At 41.0% G+C, this 24180-nt stretch overlaps 1 protein-coding gene and 1 pseudogene across 1 annotated transcript; one reads left to right on the forward strand and one right to left on the reverse strand.

Moving 5' to 3' along the window:
* The window catches only part of LOC134549292 (BPI fold-containing family C protein-like), a 26801-nt pseudogene extending 12538 nt beyond the window's left edge, over window positions 1-14263 (reverse strand).
* FBXO7 (F-box protein 7) lies at window positions 14041-24053 on the forward strand. The gene is made up of 9 exons (XM_063395770.1): window positions 14041-14383; window positions 15689-15986; window positions 16954-17181; window positions 18492-18633; window positions 19101-19184; window positions 20267-20359; window positions 21303-21479; window positions 22151-22188; window positions 22545-24053. The coding sequence occupies exons 1-9, from the start codon at window positions 14262-14264 to the stop codon at window positions 22947-22949; spliced, it is 1587 nt and encodes a 528-aa protein (XP_063251840.1). The 5' UTR covers window positions 14041-14261; the 3' UTR covers window positions 22950-24053.
* The last annotated feature ends 127 nt before the right edge of the window (window positions 24054-24180 follow it).

The raw sequence follows: 24180 nt of genomic DNA on the forward strand, positions 1-24180 counted from the left end.
AGCAGTAGGTCTACTCAGCTCATTTGCTGGCATATGCAGGAAGAAATGTAAATTAACTGCACTTCAAACACTCAGCAAAGGAGTGTGGTTCTGAAAACAGATCATTAAAAATCTCTTTTCAGAGCTTTCAGTAGTTAATCATCTCCTGTAGCTGTATCCTTAGAAATCAAAATTTGAAAAGTGTCTCTTTATGGTACAAACTGTGCTACTTCCCACAGAGTAATTAGAAAGTTTGCTGTACATACCTAGATCCTCCACTTAACTTGACTTTTACACTATCGGTGCTCAACTGGCATCTGTGTAGCAACATGGGCAAGTGCCCTGTGCTATCCTGGGACACTTCAAAAATAACTGCAATAAACAGTCCTGAGATGGACACAGCAATTTCTCTTCCATCTTTGGTGCTTGGGAAAAAAAAAAAAAAGCCAAACTCATTCAAGAAAACATCTGCTGTAAGGGAACAAGTTAGGAAATGGCTTGTAAATCAAGTTTGAAAGGATTTCTTGCTTCTATTATCTAGAATGAAGAATGGGTTTTCTAGGGATTAAAATATTTTAGGGACATGCCTGGTATTAAAAGACAGATTATTTGCAAATGTATCCAGGACATGAATTTTCAGTGTGGTGCAGGATTTGACAAGTTTACAAAAATGTCACAATTTCACAGAAACAGAGGATATTCCATTTTATCAAGACAGATCAATGTGAAGGTCTCTGGGACTGCAACAGAAGAAGCCAGTTAGCTCATAAATATATAACCCAAGTTTTATCAGTGTTGTAATTGTTCCACTTTGCTCTTTCCTGTAAGAAAGTTTTCAGTAACTCCTTTAGATTTTTGTATTACTCCATTTTATTGTTCAGGCCCAAACCCATTCATTCTCTTTTCTGTAAAAATCCCTACTAAGATATCAACAAAACTCTCTTTAAACCTAAATTTCAGCAAATTAGGTGTTAGGACTATGATTAGGAGTTGCAAAAACTGTAGACCAACCAAATAGGATAGAGAGTTGAATGGGTGTTAGAATAGCCTAATAAAAACCTAATTTACCATAATAGAACTGACACTGAAAGCATCACTTTTTACCCTTTCACCTTGATTACCTGGGTTTTCTTTCCTCAGGCATTACTACTGTGGTAGTACCATGCCATAGAGAAGGAGCTCCATCCAAAAGGAAGTTCAAACCATGAGTCTCTCCATTTTGCTCCTAATTTTTTTAGGCAAAGCAAAATTCCTGGAAAAAGAAGATGTAATCCTAAAAGATTAATTTTTACCCTGACCAAACCAGTGTTTAGTATTGCCAGTCACAAAGTCTCCTCTATCATCATTACCATTTTAAACCTCCCCTTTTCAGCTCATATACCTTCTTCACAATAGTGATAGAAGATAAAAATAGGGAGGCTGGGGACATAATGACAGTAGTTTCCAGCCACCAGTCTGACAGTAGTTTCCAGCCACCAGTCTCACTGAGCTAAAATGCAGAACTGCATGTCCATGTCCTTTGGAATCAGAGCGTGCTGTGCTCTGAAATTTTGCAGCCTGGTGATTCATCTTGCTGTGCTATCTGGCTCACAATAGAGCAATGCCTACTGCTGTTACCAGCTGCTCCATTAACCCAAATTGTAGAGGTTAGCACCTTGCAAACTTTTCTGATATCCCAGAAGTTTTAGCTCTCCCCATTCCCAAGAAAAGCTATACTATTTAATACCATTGTATTAAAATTCTATTGCAAAAATGCTGAGATAACTGGAAAAATCTGTGTGTAATCATGGCATTACAGACAATCTTACACTGCACAGGCTTATGAAGCTAAGTCTGTTTTCCATGGCAACCCAAATTCTGGAGTTTCTGAAGTTCTGAATGTTTGGCATTGTGACAGTGCCCTTCATTTAGCAGGAGCTCTCTGGAAGGCAATACACTGTACCAACACATAGATAAGTAGCTATAGAGTCGACCTTCCAGCTGTATTATCAAAGAAAGTAACAATTGTGGCCACTATAAACTCTGTGGTCCTGAATATTCATGCAATGTCTGGACAAACTGAGCATCCCAAAGTGACCTGTGGGGTAAAATAATTTAAAAAAACCCACAAAACAACATTAGTTGTCGGGGATGTTTCCCTCTTAAGAAGTTTATTCAAATAAATTATTGTTGGATTGCAGTTAAATGATAAAGCATATTCTGACCTGAAAAATAATTTCCCAATAGATTTCTAAATTTCATTTGCACTCCTTCTCCCTGAGCCCTCCTACATGCATTCTGTACAATGCTTACAGTAGCCGTGTGTGTATTCTCCAGTCTGCAGTGATTGTAGCAGAAGCCTGTGCCACTGACAGATAAATGCCAGTGCCAGGAATAAAGGAAGCAGAAGTTTCTGGGAAATCTACAGCATTAATTCTCAGCCTACAGAATACAGAAAGGGGGATTATTAGACTGCATGCCAAAAGACTAAGAAGGTAATCTGATCACTGAAAACCCTTCTGCTATAAAAGGCAAAATCTATGCTTTAGTAAAAGAATTTCTTAGAAATTACTGACCCATATATATTTTAGGAAAGAAAGATTTGTACCATTACACCTTGTAGCATCCTTGGAAAGATAATCCTTGATATTTAGCCAGGGATGTTGGGTGGGTTTTTTGTTTGTTTGTGGTTTATTGTTTGTAGTTTTTGGTAAAAAACTCTTTCCTTGGGAAAAGAATGAACTCTTTAAAGAGAAATCTTCTTGACAGGGAAAGAATAAATGCATGCTTAATCTCAGATGCTACATCTATAAATAAATCCAGGTTATCTGAATGCTAGCATTTGCTGAAGACCATCAAAGTTTTTTGTTTTCCTATTCTGCTTCCTTGCCTAAGCAAAGGGCTGTGGAGAGGATCCATTTTTCTAAATTAAATCTTACTTGAATATTTCCCTGCTAAAACAAATATTTCTGATATTCAAGGATATTGTCTTGCAAATGGGTGTGTTGAACTGAGCTGAACGTTGTAAAGATAAAACATGTCATCTCATCATCCAGTATACATTTCTCATTGTTTCCTGCTATCTGGCAGAGATTTCTGAACAACTGCCTTTAATCTGCTTTCCCTGGGGCAGAAGGCACCAGTTACTTTCAGTTAAAATGACCATAATTTTCCAACAACATCTCAGGCAGTAAGACTGCCTTTAGGTATCTTGTTTGTTGTGAGTTACAATCAAATTATACACCGGGAAGACTGCCAATTTCAAGAACTATGGTTGGGGGAATGAATTGGAGTTTTGAAAATCATGCAATAATTTAGACTGAAATAGGACCTCAGGAGATTTTTCTGGTTTAACCTCGTACTCAAAGATGAAATAACTCAGAGACTCTGCCCACCTAAGTCTTGAACTCATCCAAAAATGCAGACTCCCCAACATTTTCAGCCCTTGTTCTGGTGCTCCCTAGAATTTTTTTCCTGACTGCGGTACTTTTCTTGATATGACTTATGCCTTTTGGTCATCATTGTTTCACAGTGTCCCCTTGGAGGAATCTGGCTCCATGTTTTCTTGTTTTTTTGTTCATAGCCTATTGGAAGGTGGCATTGAAGGCTGTAGAAAGACCTGCTTTTATATTAGTCTCCCTATTTAGAGAACTTGTAGGAAACTCTGTAACCTTTTTTTCTACTGGCTGTTCTTGGTACAAAGATCTTCCTCTTCCATAAATACTTGTTGAGCCCTACCCAGTTAAAATGGCAATTTATCATGTAAATTCATCCAAAAATATTCTGTAAAAAGCATCCTCCTGCCACATCAGTCAAGATACATATTTTCATCTTATCCCTTTTTTGGCTTTCTTTTTCATCAGACACAAACAAATCATTTTCACTGCTACAGGTCCTTCATAGCAGCAGATTGTTAATAACACAAATTCTGCTCTCTTTCCCACTCATTTCCCCTGTTGTATCATAGCCATGCTTACACCTGTCTTGCTTCAATCTCTGATACAAATCAACAGAAAAAAACCCAGCCAAGGTGCTCCTTCAGAAGCTGTATAAAGCTCATCTCTGAGTGTAGCAGAACAAGTACTTTTAAAACCAATCAGAAGCAGAATTAGATGAACCACTAATATTGTACACTGAATAAAACTGTGGCTGCATAATTATTGCAATAGGGTAATAAAAATAAAAAGCTGTTTCATCCTAAAACGTTGAAATTTATTTCCTTTACTTACCTTGAAATGACATTGTTGACCGTAACAACTTAGACATTCTCCTGCCCACTCCAGCTTGGAAAAGTCTCTTTCAATACTGCTTGCTTCAGGAGCTCCATCCCAATCATTCTGCCTACAAGGGGACATAGCAAAGCACGTGCCTTGCAGATTGGATTCAGGCACCTGAAGGCCCAGATATACTGCTGAATAATTCAATCCTAATTTTTAATTCAATTCTTGCAACACTGATTCTATGACCCTTACCTAGATCTCCTTTCAACTAATCCCAAATATTCCCATCTATAACTTCTCTTAGCCTCACATATAAGCCATTTAATCTAAGATCAAGATAATCTGTTAGGATCATTTTGTCCCCGAGTTGTGTTTCGTATTCTAGAGTTCTTGTCATGTTTCTGAAACTCTTATACTCCCTTCACTCATAATGTGGGTGACCTTGGGAAACACTTGATCATCACCTTTACCTCAGATTGCTTTGTATCTGTTGGATGAAAAAGTGAGTCATGAAGTAGCAAGGCAACTTCTCTGTGTAGTGGTTACTTACAGAAAAAGTGTGACATATGCATCTGAAGTGCTCGTTTGTCAAATGCAGAACTATCTGAATTGTTGCTCATGTACAGGAAGGTGTTTGAATTTTAAAGACAATTGTCTAAAATGATTTCTTCCCATTTCTTTCACAGTACATACGTTTTGCCACTGCACCTTAACATTTACAGCCTGCTGCAGATGTTTGGTTTATTTCCTTACCTTCTTTACTTGCTTTAAGGAATCTCTACTTTCTTGAATGTTTCAATGCTGTTTGTGAATTGATAATATACACACACCCTATTACCAACAAACAGAGCATATTTTAATTCCAAATTCCTCACGCCTTCCTTCTTTGTACTCACCTTTGATTAAGACATAACTGCAACCTTAATACTGAATGATGTCCTGCTTTCAAATGTCTGAACCACAAGTGTCTTTAGCTTTTGACCTTACAATTGCTGAATAAAAAACATCTGGGTTTTTTAAATCACCAGGCTCTAGTATTAGAAAAGCAAAAAACTGAAATTTGTGATAACTGAGCACTGGAATATCTTTTTATAAAATGCATCTTTTATGAAGGAGAAGTAAGTTATGATTCCCTGGGAAATCCTGTCTCCAAAGCAAAATATGGGCTCTCACTGAAATAACTTAAATCTCTCTCACAACTCTCAGTGAAGACAGCCAGTGATAGGTGGAATTTCTCTCAAGGTTCTTGTAGCAGGCAAGAAGCACGAAGGCCGGATCTATTGTCTCAGCCTTCAAATCTTGCATTAAGGGAAAGGATGTCAGGCACCAAGCTCTTCAAATATGCGAAATACCTTTGGGGGAAGCACTGTTAATCTGCTCTTACTAATGCAAGGGTGTGCCAACTTAGTCTGTTCATTCAGCGCTTGGAAGGCCATGTTGACTGTCACAAGAACTCCTGTGCTCACACTAAGAAACACCAGGTTGAATTCTCATTCCTAAAGGCATCAGAGATCCCTTGGAAGCAAAGGAGATCAATACTGTCTTGGATGATTGATGTTTGTCCTGCACTTTTCAACTCCTTGGAAGCCTTTAAAACAATGCTCATACAGCAAAATAAGTGGACTTGATCCTTGCTTTCATCTCAATGGCATAAGACTTTTTAGTTTTTACCTCACAAGTCCACTGTTTACCTCTCAACATGTTCAGTACATAAATGATGATTAATCCTTAGCATGACCCAGTCTTCATTGAATTTGTGCCTTGTTAACCTTTATTACTAATATTAATTCTGTAAACAACTGAAATTCTACTACATGCCCTCCACACCCATGGAGTAAGCCTTAGGTAAGAGACAGTGAAAGTTAGCACCATTAGGAAGAGTATGGAAAACATATTGTGGAAATTTCCTGTTAAGGGGCAGAATTATAGCAGTTACTGATTTTTTTTAAAGAATAGCATATGCAGGTGCTGTCCTATGCTGAATGCAGGAGTAAGAGTAAAGGTGTGCAGCTATATGGCTGTTCCAAAATGGTAAACTTTTTTTCCCCAATGGTGTCTGATTATCTTCAGCTAGATATTGCACTTTAAGTCAGGTTTTTGATACCATAAAAAAAGGAGCAATTGTTTGACCATCTAATCCTGGTTCTAAGAAAGTATATAGGTATGAAGAATGTATTAGAAATTACTGGACTCTAGGAGAATGCAATCATCAGTAAAGGATAAATGCACACCTGGGATGCACACAAAAGAAAGGAAATAAATAAGAGAAGAGAGTTCCTGGTGTGAGGTGACAAAAGGAATATATTCTATTTCAGTATTTAAGAAGCATGTTCCTTCACTGCACCTTTATTAAGAAACAATATTCTGTACATAGAGTATTTATGATAAATTAACTTCTGGCAATGTTAGACATACCATAGTCCAGCCCCTTCTAAGCAATCCTCACTTTAAAACCAGGATTAGCCTCAAGGACAGCGAACACAGCGGGAAAAAATACCATGTCTTCAGCATCTTCTCACATTTGTCACAGATCTGTTAACAGCATGTACGATACAAAAGCTTTCAAAAATTATGCATAACATAATAATGCATACAGTTGTCAAACATCTGTATCCGTGACTTCCCTCAATGAAATTTGGACAAGGATGGATAGGAAGGAGGACTTTATTTAATGATTTTATTGCACAAAGCCATCATTGTTGGAGCTGGCACAGTTTTCTGATTCCTTGCATATCACTTTGGCAGGCACTAGCTGTTGGTGAGACGGAATGGTTCTGCTGCACTACTGCATCTTTTCCCCACACCCATGTCTTAGCTATTTTATTTTAGCATCTGTCCTACCACCTGCAGAGTGAGCATGACAAAGCAATCTCAGCCAAGCAGGAGCAGGTTTATCTTCCTCTGTAAACTACTTTCTTTTTTACACAGTGCTTCCCTGGGATACACTGGATTTGAGAGTTCCAAAGTTTTTTAACTGAATCTGCTGGTCTAATAAAATAAGGTAGGTCAGATACAGCTACATAAGATTGACTAAATGAGATCACATGAGGAGGGAATGCAAGGGTAAATTCAAAGCATGTGTGAGAATTGCATGGTGATGACAAAGGAGCTTCCTGGCATGAGATTGCAATGGTGTGGTTGAGTGCAAAGCAGGCTCTGAGCCACTGCATGGCAGGACATAACCACACAACATAGATTCACAAAAGTCGAGACAAATTTTTTTTTTCTGTGGCACATCCCTACTACAAAAGTAAGGTTTCTTTGTTCAAAATTCTTGTGTTGATCCTGATTTTCACTACCAATGACAGCTACTGCTCAATTTCCTAAAAATAACAATACTGTTTCTCACAACAACTTCAAGTCTTCTCAGTGCTGCCTTAGAAAATGGTTTATTAGGGATCTATAACAACTTTACACTGGACTTACCACAGGGGGGAATGGCACATCCTTTTCTAACAAATCTGATTGTGATCATGATACCTGCCTAAGCATAGACCCATGATGATTAATTAGTAGCAAACAGGTTTTGCTAGTTTCCTGGTAATTTGGACCCTATAAAGTCAGTCCTGGATTTGCAACAAGCATCCTATTGTCTTGGACAATCTATTCCATAATCTGCTAGAAAATGCATAAATGTGCTTATAACAAGCACAAACCCTCCCCTCCACCAATAAACCTTCAACCCCACCCTCCTTTGTTAGCCTTACCTGTGTATTGAACTTAGTATTATCAGGTCAGACTCTAAATAGTGCAAATCTATGGTCTGCCCAGCAGCTCATAAAAAACTTTGGTACATTTCCCACTATAAAACAGACAAAATTCATTATCAATATTGCCCTGATACTGATTCTTCGAAGAATCCTTACAAAGTTATCCCAGGACACTATGCAAGAAGTAGTATCAGGGAAAAAACATTTTGAAAACATAATCCACATTGTGACAAATGTCAAAAATGTACCCTTTAATTGGTCCCTCTCTAGTTCTTCTGCCTTTTTTGGTTTCCTCTGTTTTAAGCATCTCAAATACTTTAAGGTAGCCATGCTGTATAATTCACAACAGCCCGCTGAAGTCACATGCCCTAAATGTTTCCCAAGAAAGTGTCCTAACTTTTCTTGCAAATATGCCACTTTCAATCCTGATTAATAAGGGTCAATTAAAAATCAATGTAAAACCAGAAATACAGATATTTCTTTTATTAAAGGACACGGATATTTACTAGATATTTATCTAGCAGGATTGCTAGAAACATTGATGCAGCTGAGATACCTCATACCCATGGCATTTCATTAGCACCGAGGAACAGAAAACAGCAATCTTGATCATTACTGTGCTTTGGAGTTGATGAGTTCTTATTTGGATTTTAAATGTATGTTGGGTAAGAAGCTGAAAGAACAAACTGAACTGCCATTGGAATAAAAGATGGTATCGTTTCTACTGCTTCCTCACACCAACAAGCTTTACTTCTGCTCTCCAAAGCTGATGCTCATGGTTTAATTCCTGAGCCTCTCTCAGACACCAGGATCGATTGTATAAGGTCAGTCAGATGACTGAGGCAGACAGAGCAAAGCAGAAGGAACTTGTCAGCTGCCTGATAGTGTAAATGAGACCTGCCAATGGCACTGCTGAGGACAATAGATGTCAGACAAATTGCTCTGGTTTTTATCTTCAGTAACTGAGCAGGCACGGACTGATTTCTTTATGTAAATAAGTCTCTTAATTCTTTTGTCTTCACAAAGATTAAAGTAGTTCAAGTACTTGAAGTAGAGAAAAAGATTAAAAACTCCTTTGTTTCAGTTTGTGTACGTGTCTCACTCTAAGGAAGTACTCTACTTACCAGACTGTAGATACTATGTCTGGTTTCTCCTTTGTGAATAGTCTGCAAAAACTTTGAATAAAAACCACAATAAAGATTACAGCTGAAATTTGCCTAAGAACTCAGCAAGCTTCTGATGTAGAAAAAGCCACCACACTTGTTTTGTACAGATTTAACACAGCCATAAAAACACACTATCTTAAACTGACCATCCTCAGAATAGAGTACATCTGAAAAAGAATTTTGTTATTGTCTTGCCTTGGTCCTGTACAAGATTCTCCAGTCCACAACCCACAGAGTAATTTCCTTCACTTTCAAACATTTAGAAACCTCGTTAGTTAACAAACACAAGACAGGAGTTCTCAAACACCATAGCAAATACAGAGTCTACCCAAACTGAAGTCCAGAAAGAGCACTTTAGTTTCCCAAATATCTCCGCTGTTATAATACAACAGGGATTGGATATTTCAGTTTCTTCTTTGCTCCATTGTTTCTAGTTACTCTGCAGTATACTCAAGAAGTGGTAGGGTTTCTGCAGTTCACTCATCAAATCAAAAAGGACTCAACAGCCTCAGGGTTTTAATGCTTTCTACCCACTGATACTCCATATAGAAAATCACCTCTTGAAGAGAAAGGAATATAAAGTTTATATGATTGATAGAAGAGGCAGGATACTGGTAGGAATGCTTAGATACAACAGCAAATGACACAGACAGGAGTTTGCTAAATGACATAAAAGCAGATGATCCCTCTTCAAAACTACTGGAAATACCCACAGAATAACTTCAGTCAGTTCCTACTCATGGTTTCCTGCATCCTATGTAGAAAGTAATACTATCCACTTCCCAGCTCATGAGGCAGCCATCAATCTTGCTCAGTGAAATCTTTAAACAGAATCCACAGGAGGAAATGGCCGCCCTACCCCACACGTTTTATCTGAGTATGTCTGAGACACTGCCCGATTTTTCAGCAGCTTTGTAAAAGCTTTGTGTTACCACAGCTTTTCCTAAGTGTGGCTTTACTACTGATGCCCTTCATAAAGGCTTTCAAGGCCTTTGAGCAGGGTTGCCAGAGAACTATTAATCTATCCCAGGCAGCAAAATAAATAGCATTGCTGTAGTGCCTACACAGAATCTGTTAACAATGGATAACAGTTTTGGGAGGCAGTTATTGGATGAGCTGATGGAAAAAACCACTGTCACTGTTTGGACCCACTGAGTCAATGTTGCTGAGTTCTGTAACTGCCCTATCCTAGCACCTGAGCCAGGACTATCAGGCTCATTTTAACAAAGTCCATTTAGCAAAACAAAATGGTGTCCTGGTCCTGGCTCTGCCCTGCATGCTGCCCTCACAGCTAAGAGCTGAGAGGTGGTTCCCAAGAGACAAGGAAAGAGTAAGAAACACTGAGACACTGAACAGGAATGCAGCAGACATGATTTGTCTGGAAGCTGCCCAGATTCAGACTCAAGTCCATCATCTGCGTGGGTCTGTTCTAAACTTTCTTCTCTGTTTTTCCCTCCATTGCCTGACTCACTCACCAGTCTCGTGAACAACCATTCCCTTCCTTTCGGGGAGCTGACAGTAGCACGAGGCACTCTCAGCCTGGGCAGCCACTTCCCTGGGTTCACACAAATTGCGGTCCTGTCAGATTCCTAAGAGGTGGATGCAGTGATCTCCCTAAAAAAAAAAATTACCCTCTTTTTACTATCCAGAGAAATGTGATTTTAGTTTGCTAATGAAGACACCAAACTCTGACTTTAGTGCGCCACTTTAAATACTTTTGCTCAGCACACAACTCCCAGTAATTTGATATTGTTAAAAATACGCAAATCCAAGAAAAAACACTTAAAGTGTCTGAGGCAATCTGGCAAACTCCAGGAAAACTGCTGGAAGGTCTTTTGCTCCATACAGTCAAGATTTTAATCAGAAACAGAGATGTTAAGAGCCACAATTGCAAATTCAGACACTGTTTAAGGGTCATCTGTAGACAGCCAACCTGAGATGGTGTGATGCAGAGTTCCACTCACTGTATAGAGCATTAGCATAAAGGGCTCTAAAATACCTCCTAGCAGTAAAGCTGACCACCAGCAAGCTGCAAGAATCTAGGAGGTTCTCTCCACTGGCTCTCACTTGCAGTTCCTCCTACACTGGCACACTTCAATGGCACTTTGGCACTTCATCTCCTGATGACACTCCAGCCTTCATACCCATCTCTTTCTCATCCCACACTTTATCACATCTTTCAGTGTGACTCCTGTCATTCAAAAGATGAGCATCGTAAGTTAATATATACACACATATATTTATTTATATGTATTATAAAATACATTATCTGTAGTGGCAAATACATGAAGAGAAATAACAGAAAAGGTCCAGTGGCTCACAGCTTTATTACCACACTCATCTTTCAGGAAAAAAAAAAATTCCATGAGGTACATAACTGAACCAAAGAGACCTTTACATTTTATAGTTCTCCTCTGCCATGGTATTTGGTCAAAAGGACTAGAGTTTTAAATTTCAAATTACTCAGGAGCGCCCACTAGGGCTATCAGTAAGGTTTTACAGCTTTGGTGAAACAGGTTTTGTTGCTTGTTCGACACTGACCATGAGGTAAAGAAACATCCTCAACTGAAGTACTTTGAGTAGAGAAACCACATTGTCTTCAACTATCATTCCAAGCTACTGACAAAGAGCTTTCTTTTGTCATGATACTGTGTATTATCTTAATGAATGAGACTTAAAAATAATTCACTCTTTCTGATAAGAGTGATCTACGCTGAAAGTCAAAATTCCTCTGTACGCAACCATTTTTTCAAGCCTCTAAGCACACAGGTTTCCTGTACTATTTTGACAAGTGCCTTTCCCAGCCAGAGGTCAACTTCATACATGGCCATTGAAAGTCTCCTGCCTGCAAACTGAGACAAAATTGAAATGGTGGAGAAAACCTGTAACTCTAACTCACCAAATAAGTCCTTTTTTCTAGAATGGTGCATGAAGGAAAAACTAACAGTGATGATCAGTCATTTGAAATTTGCCAAACTTGAAAGCCGAGGAAGATATTTTAGCCTTTCATCCTAATTGTTTCCTAGGTTTTCCTGCTGTGTGGAAAATGTGTCTAAACCTTACATTGAGTGGAAAACATGTCTAAACCTTACATTATAGCATGACTCATAAAGTTCAAAGGAAAAGTTCACAGAATGGCAGTAAAAATGCTCACTTGTAACTGGTGTTGCTGGTTACCCAATAATGACTAGAGTCAGCTCCTGAGAAACTGAACCACTTCACGTCACACAATTGCTTCAGCTTGTGCAAGCTACAAAAAAGGTGGTTCTGCTGTTAGCACCACGTCTGCCACTGTGGACATTCCTCATACTAGGGAAGCCTCCTCCACCCTTCCAAAAGAGCACGGACTAAGATGCATAGAGCCAGTGGGATAACAGGAGGTGGCTGTGACAGGGATAACTCTGAAGAATGAAACAGAGTAGGACATCCATGGCCAAAGGAAAATGGTAATGACATTGAGGCAGCAGCATGACACACTTTGGATTCAACCCTCTTTAAGACAGAGTAAAGAATTTCTGAGAGGCACAGCACTTCTCATGTGTTCTCCTTTCTACTTCCCTGCCAGTTCCACTCTCGTCCCCCTCTGCTGCAGCAACCCACTCCTCTGGGTTTATCCAGGATGTGTCCCCATTTGATGATGACTGCACAAGCACTCCTTCAAAAAGGGCAGTGGCAAAGGGTGCAGCTTGTCAGGAAAACAAGAGTTGGTTTTAGTGTTTGTTGTGGAAGAGCTACACCAAGCTGACTGTAATGAACATCAGCTCTTCCCTTGTCCAGCGAGTGGTGTTCCAGCTCAGCAGCCTCTTTCCTTTCATCACCTTCAGTACAAGCCTCTCCTTTCCACTGAGGAATTTACTGACATGCTGAAACCAGAGGATGGGCTGCCCTTCAGTTTGAGACATCTCTGACAGCCAACTCTAAAAAGAATTGGATGTTTTGGATGGCCATGTTCAGATGCATCAAAGAAATTTCACCTGGAGCCCAGAATAAGGAGTTTTTTGAAGTTTCAAGACCCCTTTTTCCTGTTGGGCCACTAGGTGCTGAAAGAAGACAGCAGAGCTGTTCCTACAGGGTTAAACAATGTGAATAGGGCCCTAATAAGCAGTTGTACTTGATGGTGGCTGTGTAAGCTAGGTCTAGTGATTTCACTTATTATTTTAGTATTATATTCCTAAAAAGTGCTCCAGTTTTCCTGTGTTAATCTTTGTATGGAGAAATGTGATGCAAGCCAAATTTTATTGTTAGAAAGACAACCAAGATGATCTGAGAATACACATTATTCTAAGTTACCTCTGAATTTACTGCTTTTGAAAATTCTATGCAATTCATTAAACAAAGAGAAAACTTGAAAAAAAAAGCCTTTTTACATTATCTCCTACTCAACATTATATTCCTGCGAAGTGTGCATTTCCAGATAAAAGATGTGGGGAAGGACTTTTTTTCCAAGTATGTGAGGTGAAGGGGAACTAAAGCCAGTAAACTTCAGTTTGTACCACTTCATACTTTTGTCGAGATTATACGCTCACAGGTATTGTAGCACCGCCTCTGAGGCGACAACTCTGCAGTCTGGTCTAGAAAAATCGGGTTCTTTCACGAAACTAAACACTCTCGGGGGCAGCACCCTCCTTCAGCTTTCCCTCTGTGCATTTCCACCCTCGCCAACAGTTTAATACTCAGCCAGGCTCTCCCTGGCAGTTTTCCCTACAGAACATCACCCGGCCCGGTGTTACACTGAGGAGGAGGAGGAGGGCAGTGGCCCTACTACCCTCACCACGAGTCACCCGCGCGCAGGAATCACGCCCGCCAGTGGCTTATTCATGGCAGAGTAAGAGGCTGAGGAGGAACGCAACACTTCTGACGCACCCGACCAGCGGCGGGTCACGCCCACAGCAAAGGCGGCTCCGGCCCCGCCTGTGGGGCCGCGCGCAGGGGCGGCTCCTCCCCGCGCACAGCCGAGCGCCCAATCATCGATCGTGGCCGGGCCACAGCACAGCACGCAGAGACAGAGATCGGAGGCGTTCCGCGAGCCCCGGGGGCGGGGCCGGGGCCGGGCTGAGGCGGTGCCGCGACAACCAAAACAACGGCCCGGCCCGGCAGCCTTTGCGCCCGCGCCCCGCCGCCACCTTCCCCGCCGCCGGTGCTCGGCGGGGCCCGCTCGGGGCGCGAGGCGGGCACGGAGGGCCCCTCCCGGACCCGCTGCCGCCGCCATGAAGCTCCGCGTACGGCTGCAGAAGCGAACGGCGGCCCTGGAGGTGCAGGGGGCGGAGCCAACGCTGGGGGAGCTGCGCGCGCAGCTGCGCCTGGCCCTGCTGCCCGCCTGGGGGTACAGGTAGCGAGCGGAGCGAACCATCGCGAGGGGTGCCGGGGGGAGGCCATGCGGGCCGTGCGCGGCTCGGGCCCGTGGGGCCGTACCACGCGGTGCGGGGGGAGGGATGTGCCCCCGGCCTCGGGGCCGCGGCGCTGCCCCCTGCGGGGCGGGCGCGGCGCTGCGGCGGCGGCACCGCCCGGGCCCGGAGCGCCGTACAGGCATCGGCATCGCCCGGCCGGGCCGCCTCACCCGGCCCACGGGACCGGCTGCCCGGGCTCCTGCGGGGCCGGGGGCTCGGGCTGATGTCCGACGGGGCACTGCGGGGCGGGAGAGCAAAACTTCGGGAGCGCTCAGCTGCGAAATGCGGATTTGCAGCTCGGTCAGAGCGGACTGAGATTTCTGCGCGGCACTTAAGTTACAAAATGCCGTAGGGTCTCAGTTTTACACTTCTCTCAGGCTTCCTGGAGAATCTCGGTTTATGTTTCATAAACATTTTATCGGTGAAGAACTCACGGCATCCTCAGTAGAAAAATGAATCGCCTATAAAAGGGGAGCTTTTTCTGATGTTGGCTGAAAGGTTTGTGTCACAAACCTTTAATTAGGTCCGGTGTGCTGGTGATTCACACAGCAGTGTGGGCAGCAGAAATCTGAAGTTACTGCTTGTCGTGCCGAAGTAGGTTGATTTTATAGCTGCTACTGGGTAGCTGCTTTCCTGCTAACCAGTTTAATTTCTGGGTTTTTTGGCCTGAAGCATTTTCTTACCCTCATTTGGAGCTAGCATTCTATAGGACACCTGCTGATCACTGAAATTGGTGTTTAACTTGATGAGAAAGCAAGTTGGTTTAGTCTTCAACACTTTATTTTTAAATAATCCGAGGCAGTAGTTTATTAAGATTTTCTTTTTCTAGGTGTGATATTTTCTATTTTGAAGGGCATGTGTGTGCTTTCCTTCGTAACTCTTTTATGAGCAGTTTATGTAAATGAAATTTTATTTACCAAGCAGCTACAGCAACTTAAAATGTACTTGGTGAGAAACACGGGGGAAAAAATTTCATATAATCTCTTTTCCCCCCTCACTGTTTCTTTAACATATGGGTAATTAGTAATGGATTAAGCCCCATGGCACAATACTTTTGTAATATGCACTGTGCATTTCTAATTGTAGAATCATAGAATCATTAAGGTTGGACAAGATCATCAAGTCTAATCTTTGACCTATCACCACCAAGTCCACTGGAGCATAGCACCAGTTGCCATGTTGAGTGTGTGGCTATCCAGGTGCAGCCAACCATGTTTCCTTACCATGTTTTAAAAATTATTTTGCAGTTCTGATACCACGTTTTCAATAACATTGAACAGAAAAGATGCTCTCACAGAGGATCAGAAGACCTTAGCTTCATATGGGATTGTTTCTGGTGATTTGATATGCTTGTTACTAGAAGAGCCAGATGGACAACCCAGCCTACCTCCTCCTCCTCCTTCTTCTCCACCCTCACTTCAGAATGGTCATGAGCTATCCACCTTGACCCCCAACAAAAGTCAGGCCAACAGTCCAAAAGAAGGGCAGAAGGAGCAATCTAGCAATGAGAAGGCTCAGGTGGAAGTTCCAGAGAGTGATGAAAGGGTAAGTACATGAGAATTTTCCTGTACAGCACAAGACAAAAAGAAGATATCCTGTTGTGTCAGTTATTGTACTATATAGGAGTGAATTTCTTGAGAATATTTGGCTCCTTATACTTGTCTGATACATGCTCAGTTATTTGAATGGAAATTTGTCTCTATTCATTGTATGTTACTGTGGCACAGAAGCTAATTCAGAGAGCCCAAACTGTTTCAGGTTTACAGAAGTAAATGCTTTTGCTGGAATGTGCACTTAAGGAAGTAAGCATTATGTTTCTTGCCTGCCTCAGTGCTGTCTTCTTGAGGACCTGATTCTAGATTGGTGCAGATGCAACAGGCAGTGCCAAAGACAGGCTCCTTTTTTTTTCCCTCTTTCCTGACCTTTATGTTAGGTAAATCTGCTTACAGTTTTCATTCTACTTTTTTAAAATAATGTGTCTGTGTGTAGTTTTGTCAGTTAATTAATAACATGCCATAATTTACAAGAAAGGAAGCTACAATCGAGCCACAGTCCTCCTCAGGTGGCAGCAGGTGCACTCCATTGTTTGATTTTTATTTTCCTCTCTGCTGTTCAGGCTTGTTGTGTTTGTTGGCAGCCCAAGTTACCACTTTGGTTACTTGCCATGCATATTGGTTAAGTTCAAATATATGGTGATACTCCAGTGGTTAAATTATTCCTGTCTATGTTGCAAAAAATCCCATGAAGGTTTAATATATTGTGATCACTTTGTCTTCAGTTAGTATATGCAATAAAATGACAGACCCTTTCATGAAGGGTTTACATTATAAAGATTAAAAAATCCAAAGGCAACATATATAATCCCAGTCTCCAACTGGAATGCTAGAAAATGGGGTGTAATGAATTTGTACAACTTGCATGCAAACTCAGGCTGGAATAAGCAGATGTATAATGTTGATGTATATAGAGGTGTAATTTTCTGACCAAGAGTATGTTTTGCTTTCTCCTGAAGGCAGGATCCAGCCTAGAATTTCCTTCTGGATTAGTCCCAGAGGATGCTGACCTGGAAGAAGGTGCAGGTTCCTATCCCTCTGAACCCATGCTGTGCAGTGAAGCTGCTGATGGTGAAATACCCCATTCCTTAGAGATGCTCTACCTTTCTGCTGACTGTAGCAGTGCCACTGATGCCTTGATCGTTCTGGTTCATCTTCTCATGATGGAGACAGGCTATGTACCTCAGGTAGGTAGATGCACCACTAAACAGAAAGTTCTGGTCATTGTGGGGAGGCTGTGGAATATGCAAGATGCATCTGAGGGTCTCCTTCTGCCTTTGTATATGTCAATAGGCTGCAGTGGCTGCTGAAGGAGCAGCTTCTCTAATTTCCCTAAACAGAAAGGCTGCAGGCTAAAGACTGGAACAGCTTTTAGGTGTGGAAGAAGAGCCTGTCCCTGTGTTTCTTTTGGTCCTCAGCCTCACTGGAACCCAGCTGAACCTCCCACTTCTGCCTTATAGAGCATGTGCAGATGTGCTTAGGTTGTAGCACTTCCCCAAAATACTGCCTGAAGTGTCGGTGTCATCTCAATGGTATCTTGTCAAGTGGTGGTTAATGAGGCCTAGGTGTGCCAAAAAACTGTCTCTAATTCCATATTCAACTAAGTGTCAAGTTTGGCTTTGGTTTTACTAAGCTCTAGGCGTATCATACTCGAGCAGCTATGGCAGTACATCTGTACAATGTATGGGTTCACTTCTTCCCTTCACATTTTATGTTTCCTAATACATGGGTGAACATGGAGACAAGGACTTGATCTCGGGCAGGTGTTTAAATTGTCATCTTTTTTCTTGCAGTGAGGCTGACATGAGGCACATGAGGGTGTCTGGTTGACCAATACCAATTTAATAAATCTGCTAAGTTCATTGCATCCTCATAATTTGAAATACTATGTGAAGAATACATTTGCCACTGGGAATAAAGTTTGTTTATGGCGGTGAGCAGGCTTGGTGGTAGGGAAGATGATTTCCCTGCAGGTTCAAGAGGAAAGAAAGAATCTACTTTTACTTGTGGTTACATTGTATCTGTATCAATATCTCTGATATTCCATCTGAGCCTTTTCACGCTGAAATTGGCAGCAAACCTGTTAGTTGACTCACGTTTTCTAACTAACTTCAAACTATGATTTTTAAAGCCCTGTCAGATACAGTAAGTTCACAGAAAAGGTGCAAAACCATTTTTTTTTTGGTGTGGAAAATTAATTATGTGCAGGAGTTTTCAGAATGCTGGAATGGATGACAGAATGAAGGATGTGTCTCAAAGAAATAGGTGTTTGTTCCTATCAGGACAGAAATTACTGAAGTTCACTTAGATTTGCTGTTAGTTTTGGGGAAAATGTGTATAATCATACATAGTCATAATCACGGTGTCATTAGGACTGACTGAAGAGTTGAGTTGCAAGCATCATTCTGCCATTTCCTAACTTCTAATCCTTCTCTCACCCCTCAGCATTGATACATTGCAAAAGTATGACAGTGTGTTTATCTCTTTACATTTGTAGGGGATAGAAGCCAAGGTAGTCTCTATGCCAGAGAAATGGAGAGGGAATGGTGTTTATAAGCTGCAGTACACACATCCCCTTTGTGGAGAAGGTTCTGCTGGTTTGACTTGTGTGCCTCTGGGAGATCTTATTGCTATTAACGGTAAGTCAGTCGAGTCTTCATCCTGGATGCACATTCCTAGGTATCACCATTGTTTAGCAAGAGAAAACTTAAATGTGCTTTCATGTGTTTTGAACTGCACCTTTATTACTTGTGTTGCTAAGGTGCAGGAGAAGCCAGTTTCTGATGCTGAGTACTCTTGGTGTTTCCAGTCTCTGTGTTAACTGTTTCTTTCCCTCTTGATGTAACAGACTAATTCTTGGGAGATTCAGCTGGCCTTTTCATTGCAATATTGTAGAAGTATGTTTGTTGATTCATTTCATAGGAACTTGGGTACACATGCCAGACATAAAGGAGGTAGATTTGCTTCAGCTGCAATGTTTTGGCTTCTTTTATGTTTTTTGCAAGACTTAAAACTAACAGACTATGTATTACTTTAGTAATGAAGTGGTCTTTGTTGTCTCTCTGTGTTTTAAATTTTGAAATGTCTTTCTTTCTTATATTTGCAGCAACATTAAAAATCAATGAAGAGATTAGAAGTGTTAAGAGAATCCAGCTATTGCCATCATCCTTTGTTTGCTTTCAGGACCCAGGTATGCCTGAGCTATGATCTCATATTAGCAAACTGAAAAGTAAAGAAGGGACACAGTGGGTAAGAATATGTTTTAGTAGAGCACCAAATAAGTACAGAATAGCAAAAAAGAATAAAAATGTGGTTATCATTTAACCTAACATTTAGGTTACTCATAACTTTGTGGTAAAAGGAATTCAGAGTGTAGCTGTTTACTCACTTTGTTGTTAGCACGAATTGTATTTCTTGGATTAACAATGTAAGGAAAGAACCTTACAAAACTCAGTTTATCCTTTGGCCCATATGCCTGTTATTTATGAGGTCCTAGGCATATGTGTGAATCTCTGGGCAGTGCTGGGTGATATTCCCTTTCAGCCTGGCAGCTCAGGACTTCAGAGGCTGGTGCTACCTACACTCTTGTTCTGGCACTGTAGTTCTTAGATTCTTTTTGTCAGAAAATATGTGCTGACCACATAGGTTTCTCCAGAGTGCCAAAATTAGAGGGAAAACTAAGGTGAGGGAGAAGGGCAGATCCATGTGGATCCTTGTGAGCACAGACCTGACCATCTGAAGGATATGAGTTGCTTTATTGGCAGTCCAGGCTGACTCAATTTCCTATATTCTGTTTAGTGCCTGATGTACAAGTCTAACTGAAAGGTTGTAGAAGAACTGAGTGCTGAAATGTGTCCAGTATAACAGTAAAGTCTTCTTGCTCTTCTTTCTTCAGAGAACAAAATGGAAGAACACTTCTGTCAGAGAAATACAGATTGCAGGCTTTTAGAACGTAGATGTATGTTAGGCAGGAGCTTTGAAATCTGACAAAGGAAGCTCTGACAGCTTGAGAGTCAGTTTGTTTCCCGAGAACTCAAGTCTTTTACTGAACTGTGCCTTTTAAGACTGAAGGGAAAGCTTAACCCAGTCATGGAACTGGTTTCTAGTTTATCAGTGACTGACTTGTGGGAAGATAATTGCACTCTAGCTGCAGAGCTGCTCCCATCAAGATCACAAGCAGATTCAAGTTATGCTAATAAAAACCCTGTAATTCTTATATAATTTTTGCATTATAACCTCTTGAAGTTAAGCTTTTTCCCCTCTCTTTGACAGAGAAGGTTGCAGGTGTTTACAAAGACCTTCAGAAATTATCCCGTCTCTTTAAAGACCAGCTGGTTTACTCTCTCTTGGCTGCTGCCCGACAAGGTGAGAGAAAATATTTACAATTAGAGATGGTACTTAACTTTTGAAGATGGAAGGAAGGCAGTCAATCTAAAGCCTTGAAGGAAGAGTGTTAGAAACAGCTGTTTAGTGATAGGCATATAAACAGTAAGCATAAAGTAAAATGTACATGCTAAAGAAATCATATTAATCTTTGTAACTCAGAAAATGTTAATATAGTTCTGGTTTTAATTTTTGGTTGCTCTAGTCTCACTTCAGAGATGGAAATGGAGTGGCTGTTTTCCATGCATAATGATGAGGAAATCTTACCATGATAATTTTGAAGCTGTAGTTCTGTAGTTTTGATCTATTTCTTTGTCAAAACAGAAAAAAATTATTTAGCATCATGTTTGGAAGCCTGACCTCAGGAATGATCTTGTTAAGAACTGGTCATTGGGGGCTTGGCAAGGATGGTAGGAAGTAATCCAGGCTGGTGTTTGTGAGGCAGTAGGAAGCCAGGCTTTCTCTGCATAGTTACCACCATAAAAGGTCTCAGCTTTGTATTCTGAAGACAATGGAATTCCCTCTAGACTCAGTGCGTGAAGATTTTAGCATGTGCTCTATATTTCTGTTCTATGTGGGCTCATGAAATTGGGCAGGTCTTTTTTTTCTTTACTTGTTTCTTAGCTCTGTAGCCTATAAGCGTAATTTGGTGTGTGGAATGTTTTCACATTAGGTGTAGTGCTCAGTATAAAGCATCATTTGCCCTATTTTGTGCACCTCAGTGTAGTTAGAGTTGCAAGAGAGCTGTTTTGCATCACAGTAGTTTCTCAGAAAAGTGATGTAACTCAGGCATCAAAGGGAGAGGATGTAAGGGAAAGATTATAATGTTCTTTCTTTCTTTTAGGGTCTTTAGAGATAGAAGCACTACCTAAGTGATGTCGAGATTACTCTTATTTTTTCAGAACTTTCTTTCTCCTTTCTGTAGCTTTGAACTTGCCAGATGTGTTTGGGTTAGTGGTCCTTCCTCTTGAGCTCAAGCTTCGGATTTTCAGACTTCTGGATGTCCGTTCCCTCATCTCTCTCTCCGCTGTTTGCCGTGATCTCTACACAGCTTCCAATGACCAGCTTCTCTGGAGGTTTATGTATCTGCGGGATTTCCGAGGTAATGTTGAGGCACATCTTTTTCTAATTTCATTCTCGTGTTAACAGAGGGGTTAGTTCTGACAGGTTTTGATAAGAGTCTCCTCAGGCAACCAATAATGATATTGACACACTGGGAGTGAATGCAGTTGTTTATGATACTAATTAGTACAGTTGGTCAGCTGTGACTGAGGTGGATGCAGAGTTTTCTGCCAAGGATAGTGGTTGGCAATCTTCTGAGCCACTACTGCTGCTCCACATGGTTCTTCCCATTGTGTGGTGCAGGCTTTCCTTGTTTTCATCTTTTTCCTTTGCTATCTTAGTGTATTGGCTACTGCAGATATGAGGAAGTGGAGGGAAAATACATTCCTGCTTCAATTTCTCACAAGAGAGTAAAGAGACAAAGTTAATCAAGGGAAGTGCTGTCAGAAGGCAAAGGCAGAGATAATGTTTCTGGGATTTCTCTACTTGGTAACATTTGGAGATGATGCTTTGCATGGAATGGGTGTGCAAGTGGATTACCTATCAAATGGACCTGGAGCTTTATATTTTTTAAGATGCATTATCTTTAGAAAAAGATGTATTGACCAAAAGTGTTTTTCATATTTTGATTATTTTTTGAATTCTGATAAACTGGAGGTATCTGTGGCACAAGATCTGTTCCTTTTCTTAATTCTTTCCTTCTCTTTGCAGATCCTATTGTAAGGCCTCGTGACACAGACTGGAAAGAAGTAGGTGGTTTTTTTATATATCCTCTCTGAGATCAGTCTTAGTTTGAGAATTAAGCATAGACTTTGGGAGGCAGTAACTTTGAGTTAAAGTTTAGCTTAAAAGTGTGGTGTTCTGTGTATGCATGTTGGTCAGACTAGTGGAAAGGAGCATCAACAAGTTACGTGGTGCATGCTCAAACTGGGAGCTAGAGATCATCTGAGGGTGCTGTGCGTGCTCTTTGGCAGGCAGGGGAATTGCTGTTCCGAGTTTTCTGACTGGTGAGGAGCACTTTTTGAGGAGTGCTGTAAAACTGAATGCAGTTGCTGAAGCTGGAACACTTAGAGAGCTTTAAAATGCTTTTTTTTTCTGTCTGCAGCTATACAAGAAAAAGTTGAAACAGAAGAAGGAGGCCCTGAGATGGAGGCACATGATGCTTCTGCCCCCTATACCTCATCCAATCCCCTTTCATCCCAACCCATTCTATCCTAATCCCTTTCCACCCAATCCTTTCCCATCAAATCCAATCTATCCCCCAATGATCATTGGGGGAGAATATGATGAGAGACCAACACTTCCATACGTTGGAGACCCGATTAACTCACTCATTCCTGGCCAGGGAGAAGCACCAGGTCAGTTTCCTCCATTCAGACCACATTTTGACCCAATTGGCTCCCTGCCTGGAGCAAACCCTACGCTTCCAGGACGAGCTGGTCCCAGTGACAGGTTTCCGCTTCGGCCCAGCCGGGGCCGCCCCATGGACATTCGTCGTGCATTCATTTGATTGCTGCTTTTTCTTGCAGAGAGTTTTGTAGTTGCTGAGCTTGCTTTCTAACTGCAGGAGATGGCAAATCCCAGGCACTAACATCTGCCTTCAGAACATGCGTGCATGGTGATGTCCCAGCCGCAGAGGCTGGGTTTGTTTCGTGCTCTGGTAATGCTGTACCACCTGGCACTCAAGGTCTATTCCTCAAAGAGCTACAACTTAGAGCAATTTCTTCTGCTGCCCCCCCTCCTTGCCCTTAATTGTCTGTGGAGTGCTACTTAGAGACCAGATTACCAGCCAAATCTTTAATCCATCAGATAAAGAGCACTTTAAATATGAACCCTCTAGTTGTCTGTGTTATTTGGAGAGTTTTACTAAATTGTCAGGATAAAAAGTTTTGTTAAAAATTTAATCAGCTAATAATAATAATAATCTTTATTAACAAAAAAGTTACCACATAGAACAGGATACTGCCACTGTTATGGTAGATGTGTGTTCATGGAAATTTTTAAAGATGTTTTTTCCTTTTTCCTTTAATATTTTATTAGGTAAAAAGAGTTTTTGTATTGTTATTTAATGCACTAAGAATACAGCAAAGGGATTTTCTTTACAATGGAAATATTAGAACACAAATTAATTCATTTTACAAACAATTGAGTAAAGTCATGCTACAGTGCAACTCAGAAGTCTAAGCAGAAGCAGAGCAATTTTACAAAGAATCAGCAGCAAAACTTTTGACTTTTTCCTTGACTTTGCAAATAAGGATCTGTAATATGTGACTGCATTTACTGTGTTTGAACTAAAAGTGGTGCAAAAATGCATCTTTCTCCCTATCTGACATACTTAAAAAATTAAAGAGGCTGACCTGGTTGCAGTGGTAATGGGATCACAACAACATGAGAAGCAGAATGAATTCTGACTTCAGTAAATTCCATTTATTTCCATTACTTAAGTATCAGATGACATCTTGCCAAAAGGAGATTTGTCATAGCATGTCATGAGCACCTTTAAAGTGTTGTCTTATTAACTAATGAGCAGCTAACAAGACCGCTGTTAAAGTTTCCTGATAAGACCTGCAAGCTGATGCTGGAGCTCAAATAAAGGAAGACTGGAATGACTAAACTTTGCTAGAACTTTTAATTTCTTATATATTTTTTAAGATGATTGATCTGTGTTTCTATAAATGTGGATGGTACTGATGACTGTTGTGACAACTGATACTATTTTCTAAAACTTTTTGGAAATTCCA

Source organism: Prinia subflava, chromosome 4, assembly GCF_021018805.1.
Source record: "Prinia subflava isolate CZ2003 ecotype Zambia chromosome 4, Cam_Psub_1.2, whole genome shotgun sequence".
NCBI lineage: Eukaryota > Metazoa > Chordata > Aves > Passeriformes > Cisticolidae > Prinia > Prinia subflava.